The sequence below is a fragment of the Seriola dumerili genome, unplaced genomic scaffold (genome assembly GCF_002260705.1).
Source record: "Seriola dumerili isolate Sdu_G_001 unplaced genomic scaffold, Sdu_1.0 BDQW01000050.1, whole genome shotgun sequence".
Classification (NCBI taxonomy): Eukaryota; Metazoa; Chordata; class Actinopteri; order Carangiformes; family Carangidae; genus Seriola; species Seriola dumerili.
In genome coordinates this window covers 2,293,593-2,312,957 of record NW_019174305.1, presented here as the reverse complement: position 1 = coordinate 2,312,957, position 19,365 = coordinate 2,293,593, and the positions used below count along the sequence as shown (strand labels likewise).

Sequence of the window (19,365 nt, the reverse complement as noted above, 5' to 3'; positions counted from 1 at the left end):
ACAAAGCACCTATTAGGACTGGAATGCCACAGAAAAGGCTGAGGGAAGACGGGGGGTGGAGGGGTGAGGGCGGGCTCCTGATGTGCAGGAGAGGGAATGCGACAGTCAATGTCCATCTATCAACGCTTTGCTGGGGAAAAATGCAAGCAATTTTCCTGGATAGGTTTCCCTTCAAAGCCAGTGCCCCAAGAGGCTGTAAAAATAGAGTTGGGGGGAGAGGCGGGGAGGGCAGCGGCAGAAGGGTGGAGGGTTACACCTGCCCCGTTCCAAAGAGTTCAGCAGAAACTAGCTGGTTCAGCCTGATTAAACCCTCCTCATTGTGAAGTTAAGACCATGAAGGAATTGATTTTAAGGTTTGGGGAGTATGTAATGCATTGATTGCATATTGAAGTTTCACCGCTCTGTGCCTTTGATGAAAAGACGCTTGGAAATTCATCTGCTAATTGTGGTGTTAAAAATACAAACAGTTCTGCTGCAGAAATATTTTTTATGTCAAAAAAGGAGGATGAATATATATGTGCTTTAAGAAAGAGGAAAAAGCTACAGTATCTCATAGATGTGACAGGCATTGGCAGCTTGTCTGTTTTTCTTCCTTTTTTGCCATATTGCCAGGAACAGCTATCAGGGGAGAAAGAAATGAGAAAATCATTTTGTGGGAAGTGAAAGCTTGTCAGTAATGACTGTTGTTATCTTTGTTACGTGGCTACCTCTGCTTTTTGCCAATTGCAAGTCTCTTTTTAAGTCAACAGTTTGAACTGAGCCGTACAAGTGAGTGAGCCTGCATGCAGCAGAGAGCATCGCGCTCTCCCACCACTGAATTATTTCCTGGTATTAAATGATTTTTCCCCCCACTGCTGAAATAAAGCCAGATAATTGAGGCAAACATGGCTAGGCCCTCTGATGGGGAATGCAGGGTGCTTCATTAATGTTTGTGTTGACTGTCAGAGAGTAGAGTGCTGGTCCTCATTGCTCTTTAATAGGACCAATTAGCCCATGCCCCCATTTCCATGCTTAATGTCTCCCATTTAAGTGTTGAATACAGAACCTGCATGTTTAACCACCGAGGGGCTGTAATGCATCAAAAGGTTGCAAGCTTTAAGTGATTTCTGTTTACACTGTGAATTAACAGCTCACATTGAATTTAACCTGGACTTTTTTTTTTTAGTTTTTCACTCCAGCTGTTTTTGAAACTTAATGGCAGTAATGGATATAATTATTAGTTCATTTTATTGATTATTTTTTAAAATAAAGAGTCACCTCTCTATCGTCAGTCTGCACTGTGGTGTGATCACAGCACTACACTACTGTACTTGTTTAATGGTGACGACAGGAACGACATTTTACGTTCTTCATTACTGATAAAGACATGAAGGTCATAGAGGAGGCAGGTAACTGTCAAGAATAATTTTTGCAAGTATTTAAGAACAGGTTTCCTGCTTTGCAAATTCTGTCATTTTCAGTATATATCATCTGACTATAGCATGGTGTGGTGTAATTTCCACTGTCCAATATTTCCTACCGTTTAGTGTGTTACGTGCTACATCGCTGAGCAGCTGATACTGACATCCTATAGTGGGTTTTAACTGGCGATACACTTGCTCACCTGACTTTCATAGTATTCATTTAAAAGGAATGTTATCCCGGAGCCAAGCATGATATTATTACCATTATTTTTTGATGGCCTTTTTGTGTAGCAACAAAGAATCATACCGGGACAGTGTAATTACTGTATATGGTACGCATCTTAAACCAGTAGTTCACCTGGACACTGTGAGGCTTCACGTGAAACACTTGACTGGCTAAATAATACTGCAGGTAAGCCATGAATTTTGCTTTTCTAGATTTGAACTACAAGAACGCTCGTATCTAACATAATGTGTTTATACATGCCTAGGTGTCTCAGACTTTATGAACTCTTCAGTTCATTATTGTCATAGAAAAATAATCTCTTACTAATACTAGGAAGTTTGTTGTGCAGTATAAACTGGCCATTATATGAAAACATATCATGTTGACACAAGTGGTGTAAGTATCTTTGTATCATCAAAGACAATTCCAGGCACAGCAGCTTTCATTTGAAAAATATAAAACTTTAATAAAGGCTACATCTCTCAATAATTACAATAATTATAGGTCCATGTAAATCTTTAAATGAAACTCTTTATATAATGTATAATTTACAGTTTAGATAGAATGAAACAAAACAAAAAAAGGCCGTGGTGTAAAAACAAAAACAAAACAAAAAAAACATGATTACAGGATATTATTAAAAGCATAAAAATATCTTTTCAACATAAAACCCTTCTGAGAATCAAGGGATATATATTAAAACCCTGAAACAGGGTAGCACATGGTATGGCATCCATGTAGGCACAGGTGCTGTACTCATAAAACACCAGCGATAGTGTGTTTGATGTGTGTATTGTTTGTGTGTGTGTGTGTGTGTGTGTGTGTACTCTATGTGTGCATCACATGTGTCAGTATCCATACTTCAGAATGCATAATTACAATGTATACAGGAACTCTGCTATATACGATGTTACTGTAACAACATTCAAAGGATATCGGAGCCATAATTCTTCAATGTTCACTTTTTTTTTTTTTTTTCCTTTTTTGTGTTTTTTGACACGCTAGCTGACTTCCTTGAGAAGTCGTTCTCAATGACCCAAACTGGTTCTTGTTAGCACAAGTTATTTTGGTGTGCGGGCTGTAAACACTGCCATTATTAGATGGTACAACTTGTGCTCCAGGTCTCCTCTGTGTGTATCTGCAACTACCCCCCCCCCCCTGTGCAATGCCTGGTTTACAAACAAAGGCACAACATAAAAGATTGAGCTCTGTCGCCGGACTGAGAGAAGGAGAAAAGGAGAGGGAGGGGGGAGAGAACGAGGGAATGGAAACGCTAGTGTGACAAACTTAACATTACAAACTATCAGCAGCATTTAAGACTGGGATTGCCCATAAGGATAGTGGAGGGAGTGCGCCTCGGACAAGACCACTGCTAAGGTTGTTATTTTGGGTCAGACGGGGCTACAAGGCTATGGGAGGTGCTAGGCTAGTGTCACATCCTTTTGTGTAAAGTAAAAACAAACAAAAACAAACACTAAACAATATCACCACAGTATTCTCCCAACATTCAAAGCAGCTTGCCCATTGGCTGGAAATAGGGAGAGGGAGGAACACAGGTTTAAGAAGACTTGGGAAGGGAGAACAGGGAAAGGAGTGGGTTGTTTTTTTCAATAAATACTTAATAAAAACTTTCAACTCATGACAAAAAGCATCTATATATATAATACATGTATATATACATATATGCATGTATGTATATGCACACGTACAGACGTTTTTGTAACGATGTTGGAGTGTAACGTTAAGAGCAGGTTGGTGGCACTGCATCTTCAGCGCCTGCTAGTCCGCTGCACTCGGCCGGGAAGCCGATGTGCCGAATGCACCATCAGTCTCTCATCACATCACGACAAAACAGTCATCTTCAGTGGTTATATTCAAGAAGAGGCGGGGTCCTCCTCTTGATCATCATCATCATCATCACCATCAAGATCATCATCATCATCATCCTCCTTGCATTGGCCTTTAAAAGTCTGTCATGTCATTCCCTTGTGTTTCTAAGGCTGATTGGTTGAGAAAGTCAGGGAGGGGCGGCACCTCCTCTGGATTCGGTATACTTCATTGGCTCGTCTTCCTTCAATCACTCCTCTTGTGCTGGATATATTAACTCTGTTTAGCTTAATATTAAGAAATAGAAAAAAAACAAAACAACAAAGGAGTCCAGAGTGTTTTTTTTGTTAATTACATAGAGTCTCTTGCTCAAGTTTTTTAGGGACAGTTTAGCTTTTGGTTGGGCAGGGAAGGGCATTGGTTGGCTGGCAACAAAGTGGCTTTTAGTCCATCCTTTCCACCTTGCCCAGGACCTTGCCCTCATACATGGGCAACACGGTGGCATCCTCCCACACCTCCTCGAACACAGCGCCACACTCAAACTCATCACTTGCCTTCTTGAAGTAGTACCTGAGGAGGGAAAACAGAGAGAAATGTCTGTGATTAGAAATTGCTGAGCGTAGGTGTAGGTGGTAAAAACAAAACAAAAAATGAACTCAAACGAAACCTGACAGAGTGGCAACAGGAGTGCATCTGATATATTTCATCGTGTTTTAAAACCGCTTTGAGGCACCTACACAACTACTTCCATATACATGCTTGCGCACAACTCCCTTTAGTCCAAATCAAACACAAACACACACACTCTGAGAGCCAGAAATGGATCCTGCTCAAAACAACTTAGTCATAGCCTTCAATGCCATCCCTGCACACTTCAAAGGCAGAGCCTGACTCCACATCACACCGCTGCACAAACAGAGCTGAACCCTCCGTTTAAACACTCCCTGTGATAATCCAAGCTGCTAGAAACAGCCTGTGTGTGTGTGTGTGTGTGTATGTGTGCGTGTGTGTGTGTGTTCATCCATGTGTGCTTGTCTCCTCATCCACTTGTTCATCTTGACTGCTGGCCATTCTACAGATGCCTATCTGTCCTGCAAGGTCTTATTAAAGTTGAAGGGTTAATTAGAGGCTGTCTTAAGCCCCCGCCCCCTGCTCTCTCTCTCTTCAATAGTGCCCCCCCCATGTCTCCATGGCTTCTAATTGGGCTGGCTGTCAAATGAAGGGCCTTTCTGTCACAAAGGTTGACATTTCAGGTGCCTCAGAGTCTGCCTGTGACTGCAAGACCACACTCTGCTACTTGCGCATAAACACACACGCTGCATGTTTCTCTCTCTCACACACACTCGCCATCACAGACACACGCACACTGTGGGCAGCTTTCCAATCACCAGCCGAGAACAGAGGGGAAAAAGAGGGAGAAGGAAGAGAAGAAAGCGAATGCGGAGTGTAGGCCTTCCCTGGCTTGGTGACTGGGTGTGATAGGTTGTATGCGGGCCGAGCCCAAGGGGCTTTACCCTGGGGGGGGGGGGGGCTTAGACAGTCTCCTGGAGGTCACGGGTCACCTAGCTAGCCCCTTCTTCTTCTCTCAAGCAGAGATAACTGCCAGGGTTAGCTTGGTCCCAGTGACTGTGAAGTCTCCTGGAGCTCCTAATGATTTCTCCTCTCTACTTTAAACCCAGCAAAAGATCAGCGGGAGGGGATTTAATGATAAGCTTTGTAATGGAAAAATGCCTCATTTTGCCCATGTGTGCCTGCGTTCAGAATACAAAAAAGGGGGAAAAAAAAGCTCTGTTTTATCGCTCAGCTTTGAGTCATTCAAACAAGGGAGGGGCATACAAAAATGTATATACACTGTTTTATTTTCCATGTTGACTGTAATTACACACAAACGAAGAAGGAGGCAGCAAGACTTTTCTACTCAAGTGTGCAGGGATGTGACAGAGGAGTGATGGCTTTGTTTAATGATATGGCATTTCAGCAAACTTCTCCTCTGTTGTCTAAGCTTTGCTCTGCAGGATTAAGCTATTTTATCTTCATTAATAAAAAAAACAAACAAATAAACCCATTACCCATCTCAATTTAACTGGCTGGATTTTTTTTTTCAAAATGTTACATTTTCACTCACAAATAGTTCAAAGTCATCACTTTGTTTCAGAGAGTGAGACAGAGAGAGACCGAGGGAGTCTTTCCATTGGAACATGTTTTATGTGGCAGGATTTTTCTCTCTTCGCAACATCTGGCACCAATATCATCTGGCAGAGCCACGGCATACTGTTCTCCGCTGTACCGCTGCCATGTCCAAATTAACCAACTCCACACATTCTGCTGCCATTGAAGCCAGACGCTTCATCCACCTCCTCCTCTCTTGCTCACTGAAGAGTTATGGGATAGCAGGGGTGCAATGACTTGTTTGCAGGCCGCCTTCTCTCTCTTGCCTAACAAGCAGATGTGGCTGTAACCTAATGTTGATGTCATGGGCATGCAGGCTTTATGTCTTTTCAGTGGCATACAACCTACGCAGTACTGGAACAGTTACTTGATAAAGCGAGCCTGGACTTCCTGGACGATAGGGCTCCTGATTTCAATTTTCTTTAAACTGACTGGCCATTATATTTTAAATAATCTTACAAGTCCTTAAGTTGTTGAGGGATTTTCCCTCATCATCTGACACTGACCGGAGGTATTTTTGCTGTGTTAACTCCTATCGGTCATTACCAGAAGAAGGTGCTTGCGGCATTTGATTTAAATGTCTGATGCAATAGTGTGGAGGCCTCGCAATGGTCTTTGTGCACAAAATAAAATGGCCCAGGCTTCAAAGCCATATTTATTAAGGCTGCCTTACCATGGAAATCAGTACCAGATGTGAGAAAAAAATTCCCCCCCCCCCCCTTCTCTCCCCTCTCTCTGTAAGCTCTGAATACAGTGGATCAGCCCAGTTTCTTTTCAACTATTGGGCTCCAGGATTTCACACTCCCACTCAGCAGACAAGCATATACAAGTACAATAACAAATGCACGTACACACACATACATACACGCTGCTACAGCACCAGCCCCGTCCAAACAGGTGCAAATAGACATCTACCCGAGTATGTGGTAGTGTACTGTGATCTGTGTGCTGTTGTCAGTGCATCATATTTACCGGTAGTTGCCTTTCTTGCTAAGCTGCTCCTTGAAGTGTCCCAGGGTGAGGCAGTGGGTCTTCATCATGCTGCGATAGGGAATCTCTTCACCACAGAAGAAGTAGGTGACCACTAGTTCCTTAGACCTGAAAACGCAAAATGAAAAATGGCGTTCAAAAGCTGAACTTGTAGGAGAAGAAGTCAGGGTGTTGAATGTAGACAAAGAATCTTTGGAGTATTATTAATTAAGGATGCCAACAGACAGCTGGCTCACCGAGGGTCATCCAATTAAAACTAAAAGAGGCCTCACAGTCAGGTGGCTGCAGCTTAACATCAAACACCTACCCCTTTCAACAACACATGTATGAAGGGGGCTGATAAATTTGAGTTACCAGGGGCTACTTAACACATCTTTGTTGGGTTCCAGTGGTGAGTGTGTGTGCTGGGAGACTGGTGGGTAGTTAGGATTCCATATTAAAGCATGTTTAATCTTAAATGATTAAAAAGCGAGAGAAGAGGAGTTCAAAGACATAGCTATGCTGACTCACAACATCTCTCTTTGAAGGGAAGAGCAAGAAAAATCTGTGAGGAAGAGGGCGAAAACACAAGCTTGGAGAAGGGGGGGGGGGACATTAAAAAACATGTCTGAGGAATTAAATCTGGAAAACTAGAAAGCTAGAAAGCAGTTGAAAAAGAAAAAAAGTGATAGAAAGAAAGACAGGATTGTGTTATAGATTCAAAAAGCGAGAAGTAAAAGAAAACGCCCGTACTCGTCTGTTTGGAGTCCAGGGCTGGCTAGAGGGCTTCCTCCAGTGGGGAAGGCAGCTGCTGGATGGCTCCTGTCTCTCTGAAGGCTGCTGGCTGCTGTTGAATGCCTGTCAAAATCAGAGATCAATTACTAATCAGTACTCACATCAATGTGAAGAGAAACCACTGGACATCATTTACACTGTATTCTGATGCGGCCAGTCAAGTGAAAGATGGGGAATATGTATGATTGGCAGTTTTGGTGTCCAAATTTGCCTACCTCTGTTTTGGTGGCTTGGAGACCTCTTCAAGTCTGCGGCAGGCCTCCTCTAGCTGTGCCAGGGTGTTGGGTGGGGGCAGGGGTGGCATGGCTGGATCCTGGATGAACGGGTGGCCAGGGTGGTGTCCACGGAGGTGAGCCCCACTGCCGATGCCTCCTCCACCCCAAGAGTAGTTAGTCCGACCAGGCAGGGTCTTGGAGTCAAGTGGGCTGGACTTCTTCAGACCTTGAGTGCTGTTAGGATAACAAAAAAAAGGGTCAATATATAATATATTTGAGCTGTGGCCTCAAGACTCTAATGTTCTTTGTTACAAATAATGTGATGATTCCTGGAAGACACCTACCTGTGTGGCTTGTGCTTGCCCTGCCTCTCACTCTCTAGGATCCACTGCCAAACATTCTGAGAGCGATCAGTGGCATCAAGTGGAAGGCGCGGTGAAGACACGCCCTCATCTGTGGCCTTGACTGGCCGTCTGGACAAAGTGCTGCAGCGACTGGAACGAGACGAGAGAGCCAAGTTACGACCAGAGACCGACCAGCTTTACCAGCGGGAAAACTTAGGAAGTCAGGTACTAAGAGCTAATGTACGATGTTCAGAAGTAACACTCACGCAGGGGTGAAGTCAGAATAATTGGTGCCCCCTGGAGGGCAGAGGCACTGCACGCGCTGAGCCGCCTCGGCCTCGATCTGCTCCTTGGTCTTCGGCCCAGCGTGGTGATGGTGGATGTAGTGATGGTGGATGTGCTTTGTGGACTGCTTGCCTGTCATCAGAACCTTGGTGGCCCCAGGATAAGCACCAAAGAAGGGCCCGTGGCCAGAAGACACCACAGCACCCGTCCGATCTGGGGAGCGTGAGCGCGGCGAGTGCCGAACCACGCCTGGTGACTGGCAACCAGGTGTCTTCAGAACACGGGATAGGTGCTCGTCTAGGATAGCCTGGGGGTCTTCCTCGCATTGACTGCCAGATGGGAGAAGAGGGTGATGGAGGGAGGTGTTGCTGGCAAGGTCGCTGCTCTCCTCCCTTTCCTCCTCCTGGACAGGCAAAGAAAAGAAAAAGTTATTGCAATTGATGAAAAAATTCATACACAGTCACACGTGGGAAAGGCAGCAAGCAGAGGAATTTATGTCTCAACTTACACCAACTTATATCTATCGTACTCTGAAGTCAGTGAGAGCAAACGCCTGGATAACTTGATTTGAGTTTCCTTTTTGCCGCACTGTTATCTTCGCTAACAGGCTTTGGGTGCACTTCATCTATAATGCAGAGTGTGCCTGTGCTTCACAAAGAGACTGGCACTACACATACTCAGTAAACGTGCCACTGGAGAGTAGCTAAGTGCTAACTATTTGAAGGAACTTCAAGTGTGTCTAGAAACATAAGTTTGAAAGTTCCTCCAGATGAAATAATGGAGGACAGAGAGGAAAAGGGAAGACGTAGCTAAACCAAGACAGACTTTCAAATCCCTTGGTTTTTCCCTGTTCTTCGACATGCTAAAGCTGGCATACGGGCTTTTGTAGTGCAATACGCAACCGTCATCCCAAGCTAACTTGGTTACAAGTTAGAATTTCCAAGTGGCAGCCATGCTCAGTGTAGGTGGAGGTGTTGGGCTTTGTAGAACAGGTTTGTGTGCGCGCATACCTCCTGGATCTGCTGCAGCCTCTCTTCCAGCGAACTCATGGTGTCCTGCTCCCGCTTCAGCTTCTCCAGCCTGGCAATGAGCTGGGCAGCAAAGGCTGAGGGCTCAACAGGGGTCATCTCCTTAGGCAGCCGGTATGTCCTCTGCAGGGTAAGCAACACAGGGGGAAGGACACTTTAGAGTGTGTGTGTGAGTGTAACCGCTTAGTGTTTCTGACAGATGCAATATGGTGCATTAATCCACTGCCCTTGCCCTAATCCTATCTTGTTCCAAAAAGCCTGCTACTATTCCAAAAGGCCTAATCCAGATGCCCTTGCCCTCGAGCTAACCCAAACCTTCTCCGCCGCCCATCCCTCCCCAGATCTTCTCATGCCCAGTGCCCTTGGCAGTGCCAGGCTGTTGGGCGAGGGGGAGAGAAGGGGGTAGTGATGGTGGGGTAGCAGTTGGTCTCGCTCGGAGGGGAGGCCCCCTGCCTGCACCCTCTGTAGCCCGACCAAGCCATCAGCTAGGCAGCCTCTGAAGTCAGCACACTTCAAAGGGCCCTTGTCAAACATCAAACGCACACTAGGGGTGGGAGGGACACGCAGCTTTAAATCTCCGAATAAAAGCCAGATATCGACAGAGAAGAGAGAGTGAGAAGAGGAGTAGAAAAAAGGGAGAGGGGGACAAAATTAACAGCATGAAAAAAGAGGAAGAGGATTGAGATGTGCGTTTGTGAAGTGGCAATAGTGGCAGGGAGAGAGCGAGACAGAGAAGGAGGGAAAAGAGGGAGGGAGAGGATAGACGAGTCAAATACTGGGAAGATCTGAGGGGAAGTAGTAATTTATTTCCTGGCTGCATGCAGGGCAGCTCAGAGGTACTCTGGTCACATTATCCTCCTTTTTCTTTAACTATATGCACTGGTTTCTCACTCTCCCTTTCTTACTTTTTTGTTATTTGGCACACTGGCTTTCTTGATTTTGACTCTTTTTTTGTTGTTCCTCTCATCTCTTTGTAGACACGATGAAGGGAAGAAGAAGAAAGGCAAGCGGAGCTGCTGGCAAAGGAGCGCCAGCCCTGCACGGGGCCCCTGCTGCCTGGGGCTGGTGCATCATGGGAGACAGAGCCATCTCCAAATCAGGAGGGAGACATTAAAGGAGTGCAAGTGGGAAAGGAAAAGAGGGAGCGATTGAGAGAGAGAAGACAGAGAAGAGAGAAAAAAGGGGGAACAGACAACACTGTCAAATACATGCACAAACACACACACACAACTCTTCCACATACACATACCTGTGTTTGGATATGAAGACAAAAGAATCTCATATCTCTTTTCTTGCCTCAAACAGACCCACCTCCTAACCTGTGTCAGTCTGTCCTAACACAATTCCTTAAACCTTCCCAAAACAACTTCAGCAGGTCAACAAAATGCTGAATTCAAAGCACATACACTGCCTGACCCAAATACTAATGGGACCAGACAGTAGGGTGGCAGTAGAGGAAAGTAGAATTTAATAGTGATGTGCCTCCTATTCATCTTCTGGGAGGGAAAGAGTAGTTTTGGTAATAATTAAGCCAGTTCAAAGAGTAATCTTAAAGTTGAATTTACCATCATGTCCATTACCACAGCGATCATTGATGCACAAAAACATATGAAGTTATGATACTTTGTGACACACTACAGTTGCTGAGACAGAACACAGAGATGACTACACAAGTTTATATTTACAGCCCTACAGAAGCGACTGGGACGGGGGAAAAGGAGGGGCTTGAAACAGCTGAAGAAGAAGTGAAGTGGTATGCAAATTCTGCCTTTCATTTACCCAGACTTTTATATGAAAACGAGCGGGGGGAATGAAATATAGTATTCTGTCACAACATGAGCGCTGAAAAAAAATAAAATAAAGCACATCTCCTCGAGGGAATCAGGACCCAGTTGTCTGTCAGTGTGTAAAAGTTTGAGTTCAGCAGATTACAAAAAGGGAAACACTGAGACAGGAAGTAGAACTTAAGGAAGTAGGACTTACAGGAAAGTGGGGTAGCGTAACCTGGCCATTGATCTTGACACTGCGATGTATCTCTCTCTGGAGCTGCTTCTTGGTGCCCAGTTTGTATGGAGGGATTCCATCTCTGTAAAAACCAAAAGGTATTATACGTTACCATGTGGAGAAAAAACAAAGAAGAAGTAAAGTGCTGTCAAAGACCACTCAGAAGGTCATTAATTATAATTAACCAATCTGTTATAACCAGTTCTCCAGCGGATGTTATTTTCGATGATTTACTGCTACTCATCGAGTCACAGTTCATGCACACAAACAGTTGGTGCATTAGCACCAGTAGTCAATCCCTTAGGAGGCAGTTTATCATTGAAGTGACCGACAAAGCACCACCCAGTAACCACCCACTAGGCACATTACAGCTAAATCAAAAGGCCGGGAGCCCTTGAAGCCAAGGCAACAAAAACACACATAACAAAACACACCAGGACAATGGGAGAGATATGCTAAACATCCCTGTGGGCTTCAAAAGAAGAGTCCCACTGATAAGATTACATCAGTCCTTGTCAACTCTGACAGTGGTTGTTTAAAAAGCAGAAGAATTAGCGCTTACCTCAGTAGTTGGTTTGGGTCAGAAACTACAACAGGTTAAAGCAGTCTAGCAAATGTGGCTTAAGTGCTGCTGGCTTTGGTGCTCTGATATATTAATATGAAAATCAAGATGTAGCAAGGAATAGTAGTCTCCGGACAATTAAGCATTTATTCTGGGAATCTTATTCTCCATTTTTCATTCTGTGTCTGCTAGCTTTTCCAGTCAGCTGCCACTTAAGCTGGGCCAATTATCTTGGCCGTTTTGGCTGCTCAGAAGTGTCTGACCTAGCCCAAACGCTACTTTTTCTGCTGCCTCTTTGAAATCTCACACTCATGCACATATGCACCCGCTGCCATCTTCGTTTGGCAAGCGCTCTGCTGTGAGCCTCTGATCTCAGCAACATCAAAAGGCTGGTTTGTAAGATAAGGTAATGTTTGAAGTTGGTGCAGCAGCATTCCCCAGCGTCCAAGTAAATCCATAAATAAGATATAAGCAAAAAGAGAAAAAAATCCCCCCACCCTTTCTTCCACCCCCCCTTCCCAAATCCTCCTCTTCTTGTTCTTTATCTGGGAAATGAGATTCAAATTTGCTGTGTGCCTGTTAACCACTATAAAAGGACACACTAATCAAATTGTTCCCTTAAATGAGAGAGGAAGAAGCTGTGTTTTTTTTTTTTCATGAATATTAGTTAGGGGCAGAGGGAAACGAGAGCTAGGGACAAGGACAGGAGAGATCTCTGTGTCAAAGACCTTGGTGATAACTATTAAAAGATGACTTTGGCACATGGTGTTGTTTTTTTTTTTTTCATCTGAACAAGTGCTGCAACTAACATTTGAGAGTGACATTGTCAAGAAAAATCCGATAGTGGAGCCACGCTGCTGAAATCACCCGAGTTGCAGCGAGCTTCTTGCAGGCCCTACTACCAAAATCAATGTTTCACAAACTGTACCCCCGAGACTACAAGCCACCATCCCTCAAGGCGCAGGAAGAAACACAGGAAACTCTTCAAAAGTAAAACTCAACAGCCCAGAGGAGCTTGTGCAGAAACAAGAACCTCAAACTTAGCGGCAAAACATCATTAACAAACAAAGCTCGCCAACTTCCTTCTCACTAACTATGTTTTATCATGTCCGAACAACTATGTCCATACTGTTCCCATCCCGGCGAACCATGTGACGGCTGGATGCTTTGTCCAGGTTGGGGAAGAGAAAACAGCCGTGGACTCTTTCATGGTTTCATGGGCCCTTACTTTATGGGGATCTCCTATTCAGTTGTGCAAGTCATTTTCAAAGCAGCCAGCCACCCTCTTATCCCCCTAAGCTCCCCTCACCTAACAATAGGCTGAAAGCGATTCAGTTAAGCCCTTTATACTCCATGCACTTTATTTTCTCACTCCCTAGTACTTTGAGCCTCACCACTCCTGCTATTGGCTCTGGAGGCTGGAGGAGAGGAGAGAAGCTTTGGAGGGCTGGGAGGGTGGAGGTGATTTTTTTGGGGGTGCCCTAGTGTGGTCAGGGGGAGTTCCTTATGCCTTGTCCCAAGGTCTAGAAATGAGTAACCCCTGTGAAAGCCTCGCAGACACATGATCTCAGCACGCTGCAGAGGCCAGTGGCAGGAAACCGACCCACCATGTGAGTAAGCCTCCTTTCATTTGATGCCAACATTTTTCAATGAGTTTGTCTTGAGGCCCGAATGGCCATTTTCCTCCCCCTCTCCTCCATCTCTTCAAAGGGAAAAAGCGATTAGATAATATGAAAAAAAAAAAAAACAAGTCTGTTGTGGCAGAAGGGTGGGATGGATACATTTCAACTTTGAGGAAAATGAGGCAACGCCCCCACCCACATCAAGACGTTCTCATTTTTTCTCCCTTCTCTCCAGCCTGTAACGCATCAGAATATACTTCAAAAGGTCTTCAGTCATAATGACTTTCCCAGAGTTATCTCCCTGGAGGCCACAGCAACAACTACACTTTAATAGAATTACCTGGAGTCAATCATAGAGGATAATTAAAATACATTACAGGCCATTATTTTGCAACAGTGCAGTCCCCTGGCCCAAAGAAAAGCTGAGTCTGTAAAACTAAAGGGCCAAATATTTTTCTTCACACCCCTAGACTTTTTCCTGGAAAGGTGTTGACTGAACTCTAGTCCGGGCACGTTTACATACTATGGAAATAATAAAATTCACAGAGCTCTGGCCAAGATCAGCGGAATGGAAATTAACCTTTTGGAGTTGCTACATTATCTCCAGAGCAATCTGGGTTCAAATGAAGCTGACCGACACACTTTCTGATTTCAATGAAAAACTAGAAACACTTACACACTACTGTCTGTCATGGACATGGAATCATCTGTCGTGGCATCGCTGGAGATCTCGCTGTCGTTGGCACTGGTGGCAGGGGCAAAAATGTAGCCGGAGTTGACAAAGTAGGGGCTGGCGGGGTCTCCTCGACGGTGGGACCTGTGAAAGACCCAGGATGATTTGTTTACCGTGATGTCTGATTAGGCAGAGATGTGACACAGTCGGGTTAAGTTTATTTGCTTCTATTTCCTGTTGTTCACTTGATCAGATTTTAAAAGCAAACGTGACAGCTCAGAGTTTGTTTTGTTGACATTCCCTGCAGATTTCTGTAATTAAGAGTCATTTTTATGAGACTTTGGGGCCTGGGGAATGTGACAAGTGTTAGAGATGGAGCCATGTTATTTTTTTCTAGTCTCTTCTTTCTTTCACCCTCTCTTTTATGCCCCCCCCCCCCTCCTTAATATACAGGGGCAGTGTGTGTTTGTGGTTTGTGGAAGGGGGGGTTGAGTTGTGATCATGGTGAAGTGAGCAGCCTTGCTGTGTGAATGAATAACAGCATTCCCCTTCCTTCTCTCTTCTGCTGTCTCTATACCATTACTCCTGCACTTTTCCACTCAGAAACCCCACTCTCTTTCCTTGGAGTGTTTTCTCTTTCACATTCTCCCACTTCTATCTCTCCTTCTCTCTATCGTCCAGTCTGGGGCCCCTCCTTTACCACTCTCCCCTGCTTTCCTTTCTAAAGCCTCTCTCTCTCTCTCTGTCTTTCTACTCTCTCCTGCTGTGTTGCATTCCTGTTCCAGTAGTGAAGGGGGTGGACAAGGAAGAGGGAGGGAAGAAGAGGAAGGGGGAACTTGAGCTTTAGAGAGGGAGGGAGAGATGGAAAGGGGGAAGGAGGGCCCCTTTCTTTATGAGAATGCCTTCTGCCGGGAGTGCTGAGAGGAGAACCCCAGCATGACTAAAGCCGTAGGCCCCAAGCTCAAACCTGACCTTTGGAAGGTCCGCGCAAAGAGTCAGGTATTTAGCACAGCTGGGCTCTCTGCACCCCCTGCTCTGTTTCTCCATCTCCTTTCTTCCTTTCTTTCTTTCTGTCTTTCTTCCCCCTTCCCCTCCTCTTGTCTCTCCCTGTCTCCCTCCAAAGCATGCTTAGTCTCTGTCAGACAGATTTTCTTTTTCAAAAACGAGAGATAAAAGCGCTGGATAGAGGAGAAAGAGGAAGGAAAACACTGACACACACACACACACACACACACACACACACACACACACACACACACACAATCTATGGCAAAGTGGTTTTGGTGGTTGAAGCTGCGGAACTGAGCTGAGGATGTTTTGTTGTTGTGTTTTTCTATCACTTTGGAGTTGAGTATTGGAGGTTTCTCAAAAAGAGGGAAAAAAAGGAATCTGTGCAGTGGCAAAATTAGTTCCACATGTTTGAGATGGAAATTGGTTGACCTAAAGAGATGGTGAGGGGCAGGGGGAAAGGGGGAGAGCGCGGGTGACGGAAGGGAGAAAGAGGGGGCTCTCTCCCTCCTGCTTTTCTTTCAGTGAAAAACAAGAATGCAGGGGATCACACCAGGAAACCAGGAGATGCCCACATGTCAACAAACCCTGTGCTTATTGGTCCCAAACTCAACGTGATCACTTTGAAGCAAATGAGTTAACTGTGCTATCATGTTATCTGACATCTGCTCACATGAAGGATAAAATCCTCAAGGGAGTGTTTAAGTTCAGTTACTAGACTTAATCAATTAGTTTTTACAATGTCATCAAAAAGTCATGCTGGAGACCATTTCTAATCCCTAGTCTCCCTAAATGTTTAGTTAACTTGACAGGGAAAGTATGGATTATCTATAAATTGCTCCTTTCCTACCAAACCAAATATCAAGACTTTGTCAAACCTCGAAGTAATAATTGCGTCCAGATGTGAGGACAAAGAAGTCGAGTGAAAAACTTTTAAGTGCCCTTTGATGCAGGCTCGTGCATAAAATCCAGTTTTTGAAAATGTTCCTGGCTTGAAAAGATTTCAGCTGTTGGACAATGTGTGGGATGAGCTCTTAAGATAAAAGCCCAAATGATTTCCACAAACAGTTCTACTTTCATCTCTGACCAAGGGAACAATATCTCCGCTTGGCATGAGACTGGCTGCACAAGTCCTTTTAACTCTGCACTAGCATTTCTCCGGGTTAGGGGGATTTTTGACATCATACAATAACTGTATGGCATAGTGAGCAGAATGAACGAAAATACCGCATAACTTTACAACAGCATCAGACTGTTTCATGTAGCTGTAACAGTCATGAGACTTGGTGTCTGAATTTGTGCCTGAACCGGAGGAAGGGTTTCAAAGCACAGGAAACTTGAGCAAGCCAGCAGAGGGCTGCCTGCAAGACACCATTTACTTAAAAGGAAGGCTGGGATCCATTGATGTTTTGTACCCACCCCGCCCCTCCACCCCTCCAACCCCTTGGCTAACTGCAAGGCAGGAGGGCACAAATATACAGGCATGTTCCTCTGAGACCCTTTGATTAAGTGCCTTTATCTCTCTCTTTGGAATTTGTGAAATAACTTTCAACTGCCACATATTCACTGTAGTTAAACTAATGGAGGAATGGTGATCATGAGAACAGTAGCTTGAGCTAAAAAATCAACATGCACTAAGATGTAATGACACAGACATGCATTGCTGAGGTGAGCGCTGCTCCTACCTGCAACTGTTCTCCAGGACTTCAGTTGCTGTCCGGATGGTAGCAGTAGCCCTCAGGGTTTTCGAAGACAGTCCAACCACAGACCCTAACGTTTTTGCCTTCAGGTCATTACAACTCCATTCCTCTTCCTCCATGAGAGGAGGAAGGTATCCGCACATCAGCTTGAGACTGCCGAGACCGCTGTGGTTCATGTACGCCGCGTTCTCGCAGCCGGTGCGCACGTATTCGAGGTATATGTCAGAGGTCAAGAACATCTGGTATGCATTCTCTTCCATGTTGGACTGAATTTCCGTCTGTGCCTGGTCAAACATGGCAGAATCTATTAGTTGTTTCTTAATACTATCCCTTATAAAGGTCTTGGTGGCGGGTTTCAGCTGCTTGGCGACAATGCTGTTGTTCTCGATGTACCGCTTAAAAATAACTTTGGCAACTCGCAACGTTTTGGTATCCTTTAAGTCCATTTGCCTGAAGCCGTTGCAGGCGAACCAAAAGTCCAAAGTGTCCACGCAATTCTCCCGCTCCAAAAAGGTCCTGAAGAGGTGAGCGCCGTCTTGGTCGCCCAGGAGAAAATGCAGAGACTTTGTCCACCGGACTAGCGGCGAGTCCGGGGACGCGCTGCCCTCTGGCTCCCCGAGTCCATCCTCGTTCCTCCGCGGTGTGGAGCCGGAAGGCGCGGCGGCGGAGGGGGTATCTTTAACCTTGCTCTGGGCTCTCATTTTGGCAGATCTGCTGGGGTTGTAGCATGACGCCTCTCCCTCCTCCCCCGGTACCGGAGGACGAGGAGCATCTTCTCGGAAGCTACTGTTGATGTGCTCCGTAAGCGCCCTGCTCATGGCTCCAGCTCCGGTTGCCGTGTGAGAGTGCCGTCGTGCCTCCACTGAGCTCCAGCCTAATCCTCCTCACTCTCTAAAAGCAGCGGGGGAGCTTCTTAGCTCCTCTTCACTCTGAAACACAAAGTATTGATCTAATCAAAGCCAGATCCTGCTGAACTTCAAAGAAAGACATCAAGTAAACAGTCCCCTTCAAAAACACTCGCCGGGTTCACAGAGAAAGGAAATATGAAAGGCTTTTTTCGTTTCATTTATCTATTTATAATCTAAATGAGAGATCAACTGCAGCCTACATTCTCAGCGTGCATTGATCTGTCACATCAAAAAACATTTTACAAGAATAATCATCTCACACAGCCTCACTCCTCTCCAAAACCGTATTCTCACAACTGTGGCTTACACGTGTTTTCCTAACGAGTCCATGTCACAGGCTTCAACTCCAATTAATTCCCAATCTGTTTCGGACGACCGTACCCTACCCCTGCCTGCATCATACACACGGAGCCTACACTTGTCCTCACCATCTCAGAAATACACAGACGAGTGGAAATGCATCTGATCTGCACCACAATGACCTCAAACGTTGTAATGTACGAGGGGTAAAAAGCCCCGCGGGAAAAGCTAGCCGCTCATGCGTAAATATAAGCGATCAATCGCCTTAATATCTGGCCAAGAAGGCTATTACAGCACATTATTAAAGTCACAGCCCCGGCAACGTGTCTGAACTGCCGAAACGACAGACAGACTTGATACATTTGTGGTAAAACCTTATCCAGTACCTGAGTTTAATCGGAGCCTCAGCATCAAAACTACAGAGACTGCAATGTTGTTGCAATGATGTGCAACTAAAACGGCATAAACTGTGTGGTTGGCAGTTACACATGCTACATAATAATTCATACAGTCTCAACAGGCAGTGTAACTCTACAGCATAATACAAGCGATGCTAAAAATCCAATGGGTGAAGGCTGAATAAACGTGCGTAAAACAACATACCATCGCAGAGCAGATCACACCAGAGTAAAGCCCGTGAAAAAGTTGAACTATTACTCCATTTTCAGTAGAGCCGAATACAGTCCAAAACTCTCCAGACAGTAATCCAGCACAAAAAACCAACGACGGACTAATTCAAGCCTGTGCCGTGCCACATGTGTCCTATCTCGCTGCAAAACAACCACTGTAGTTTAATGTACCCTGTCCCATTCAACAACTGACCTCAGAGTAGGCAGGCTCAGTCCCTATGTAGATCACTGGGGGTGTCAAAATCTGGAGGAGGTAAAAGAGGAGGTGGAGGAGGAGGAGAGGGGGGGGTCTGACTGAAGAATACATCCCACTTTTTTCCCAGCTAGAAGACTCACCACCCGACAAATATTCGGTTTTTATCTGGGCTACACACATTCATACATTCACACACACACACACACACACACACACACACACACACACACATAAGCTTCTTATCTATCTCACCGTATTTCTCGCCCACAAACAAGAAACATAGCCCGCATTTCTCAACTTCAAAGCTCAGCAGCAGCACATCAAAGCGGCCAAGAGAGGGGGCCTGTGGAACAGCTTTCCTACAACTTACCATCCATGTACCGGAGTAGCCTCACTGATTAGAAAACGTGAAAGTAAAGTAGTCCAACAACAGGCTGTGCCATAAACCGCCCCGGCGCTCTTCTCCGTCCTGTAATGTCCTATCACATCGGACAATTTGAAT

At 45.2% G+C, this 19,365-nt stretch overlaps 1 protein-coding gene across 1 annotated transcript; it reads right to left on the bottom strand.

The window, feature by feature from the left end:
- Positions 1 to 3,348: 3,348 nt before the first annotated feature.
- LOC111217942 (axin-2-like) lies at positions 3,349 to 17,648 on the bottom strand. Its single transcript, XM_022739990.1, has 10 exons — positions 16,816 to 17,648; positions 14,126 to 14,266; positions 11,245 to 11,347; positions 9,244 to 9,384; positions 8,215 to 8,636; positions 7,949 to 8,098; positions 7,605 to 7,838; positions 7,348 to 7,452; positions 6,598 to 6,723; positions 3,349 to 4,026 (listed from the first exon to the last, which is right to left on the bottom strand). Exons 1-10 carry the CDS (start codon positions 17,646 to 17,648, stop codon positions 3,900 to 3,902), a joined length of 2,382 nt encoding a protein of 793 aa, XP_022595711.1. The 3' UTR covers positions 3,349 to 3,899.
- Positions 17,649 to 19,365: the final 1,717 nt, after the last annotated feature.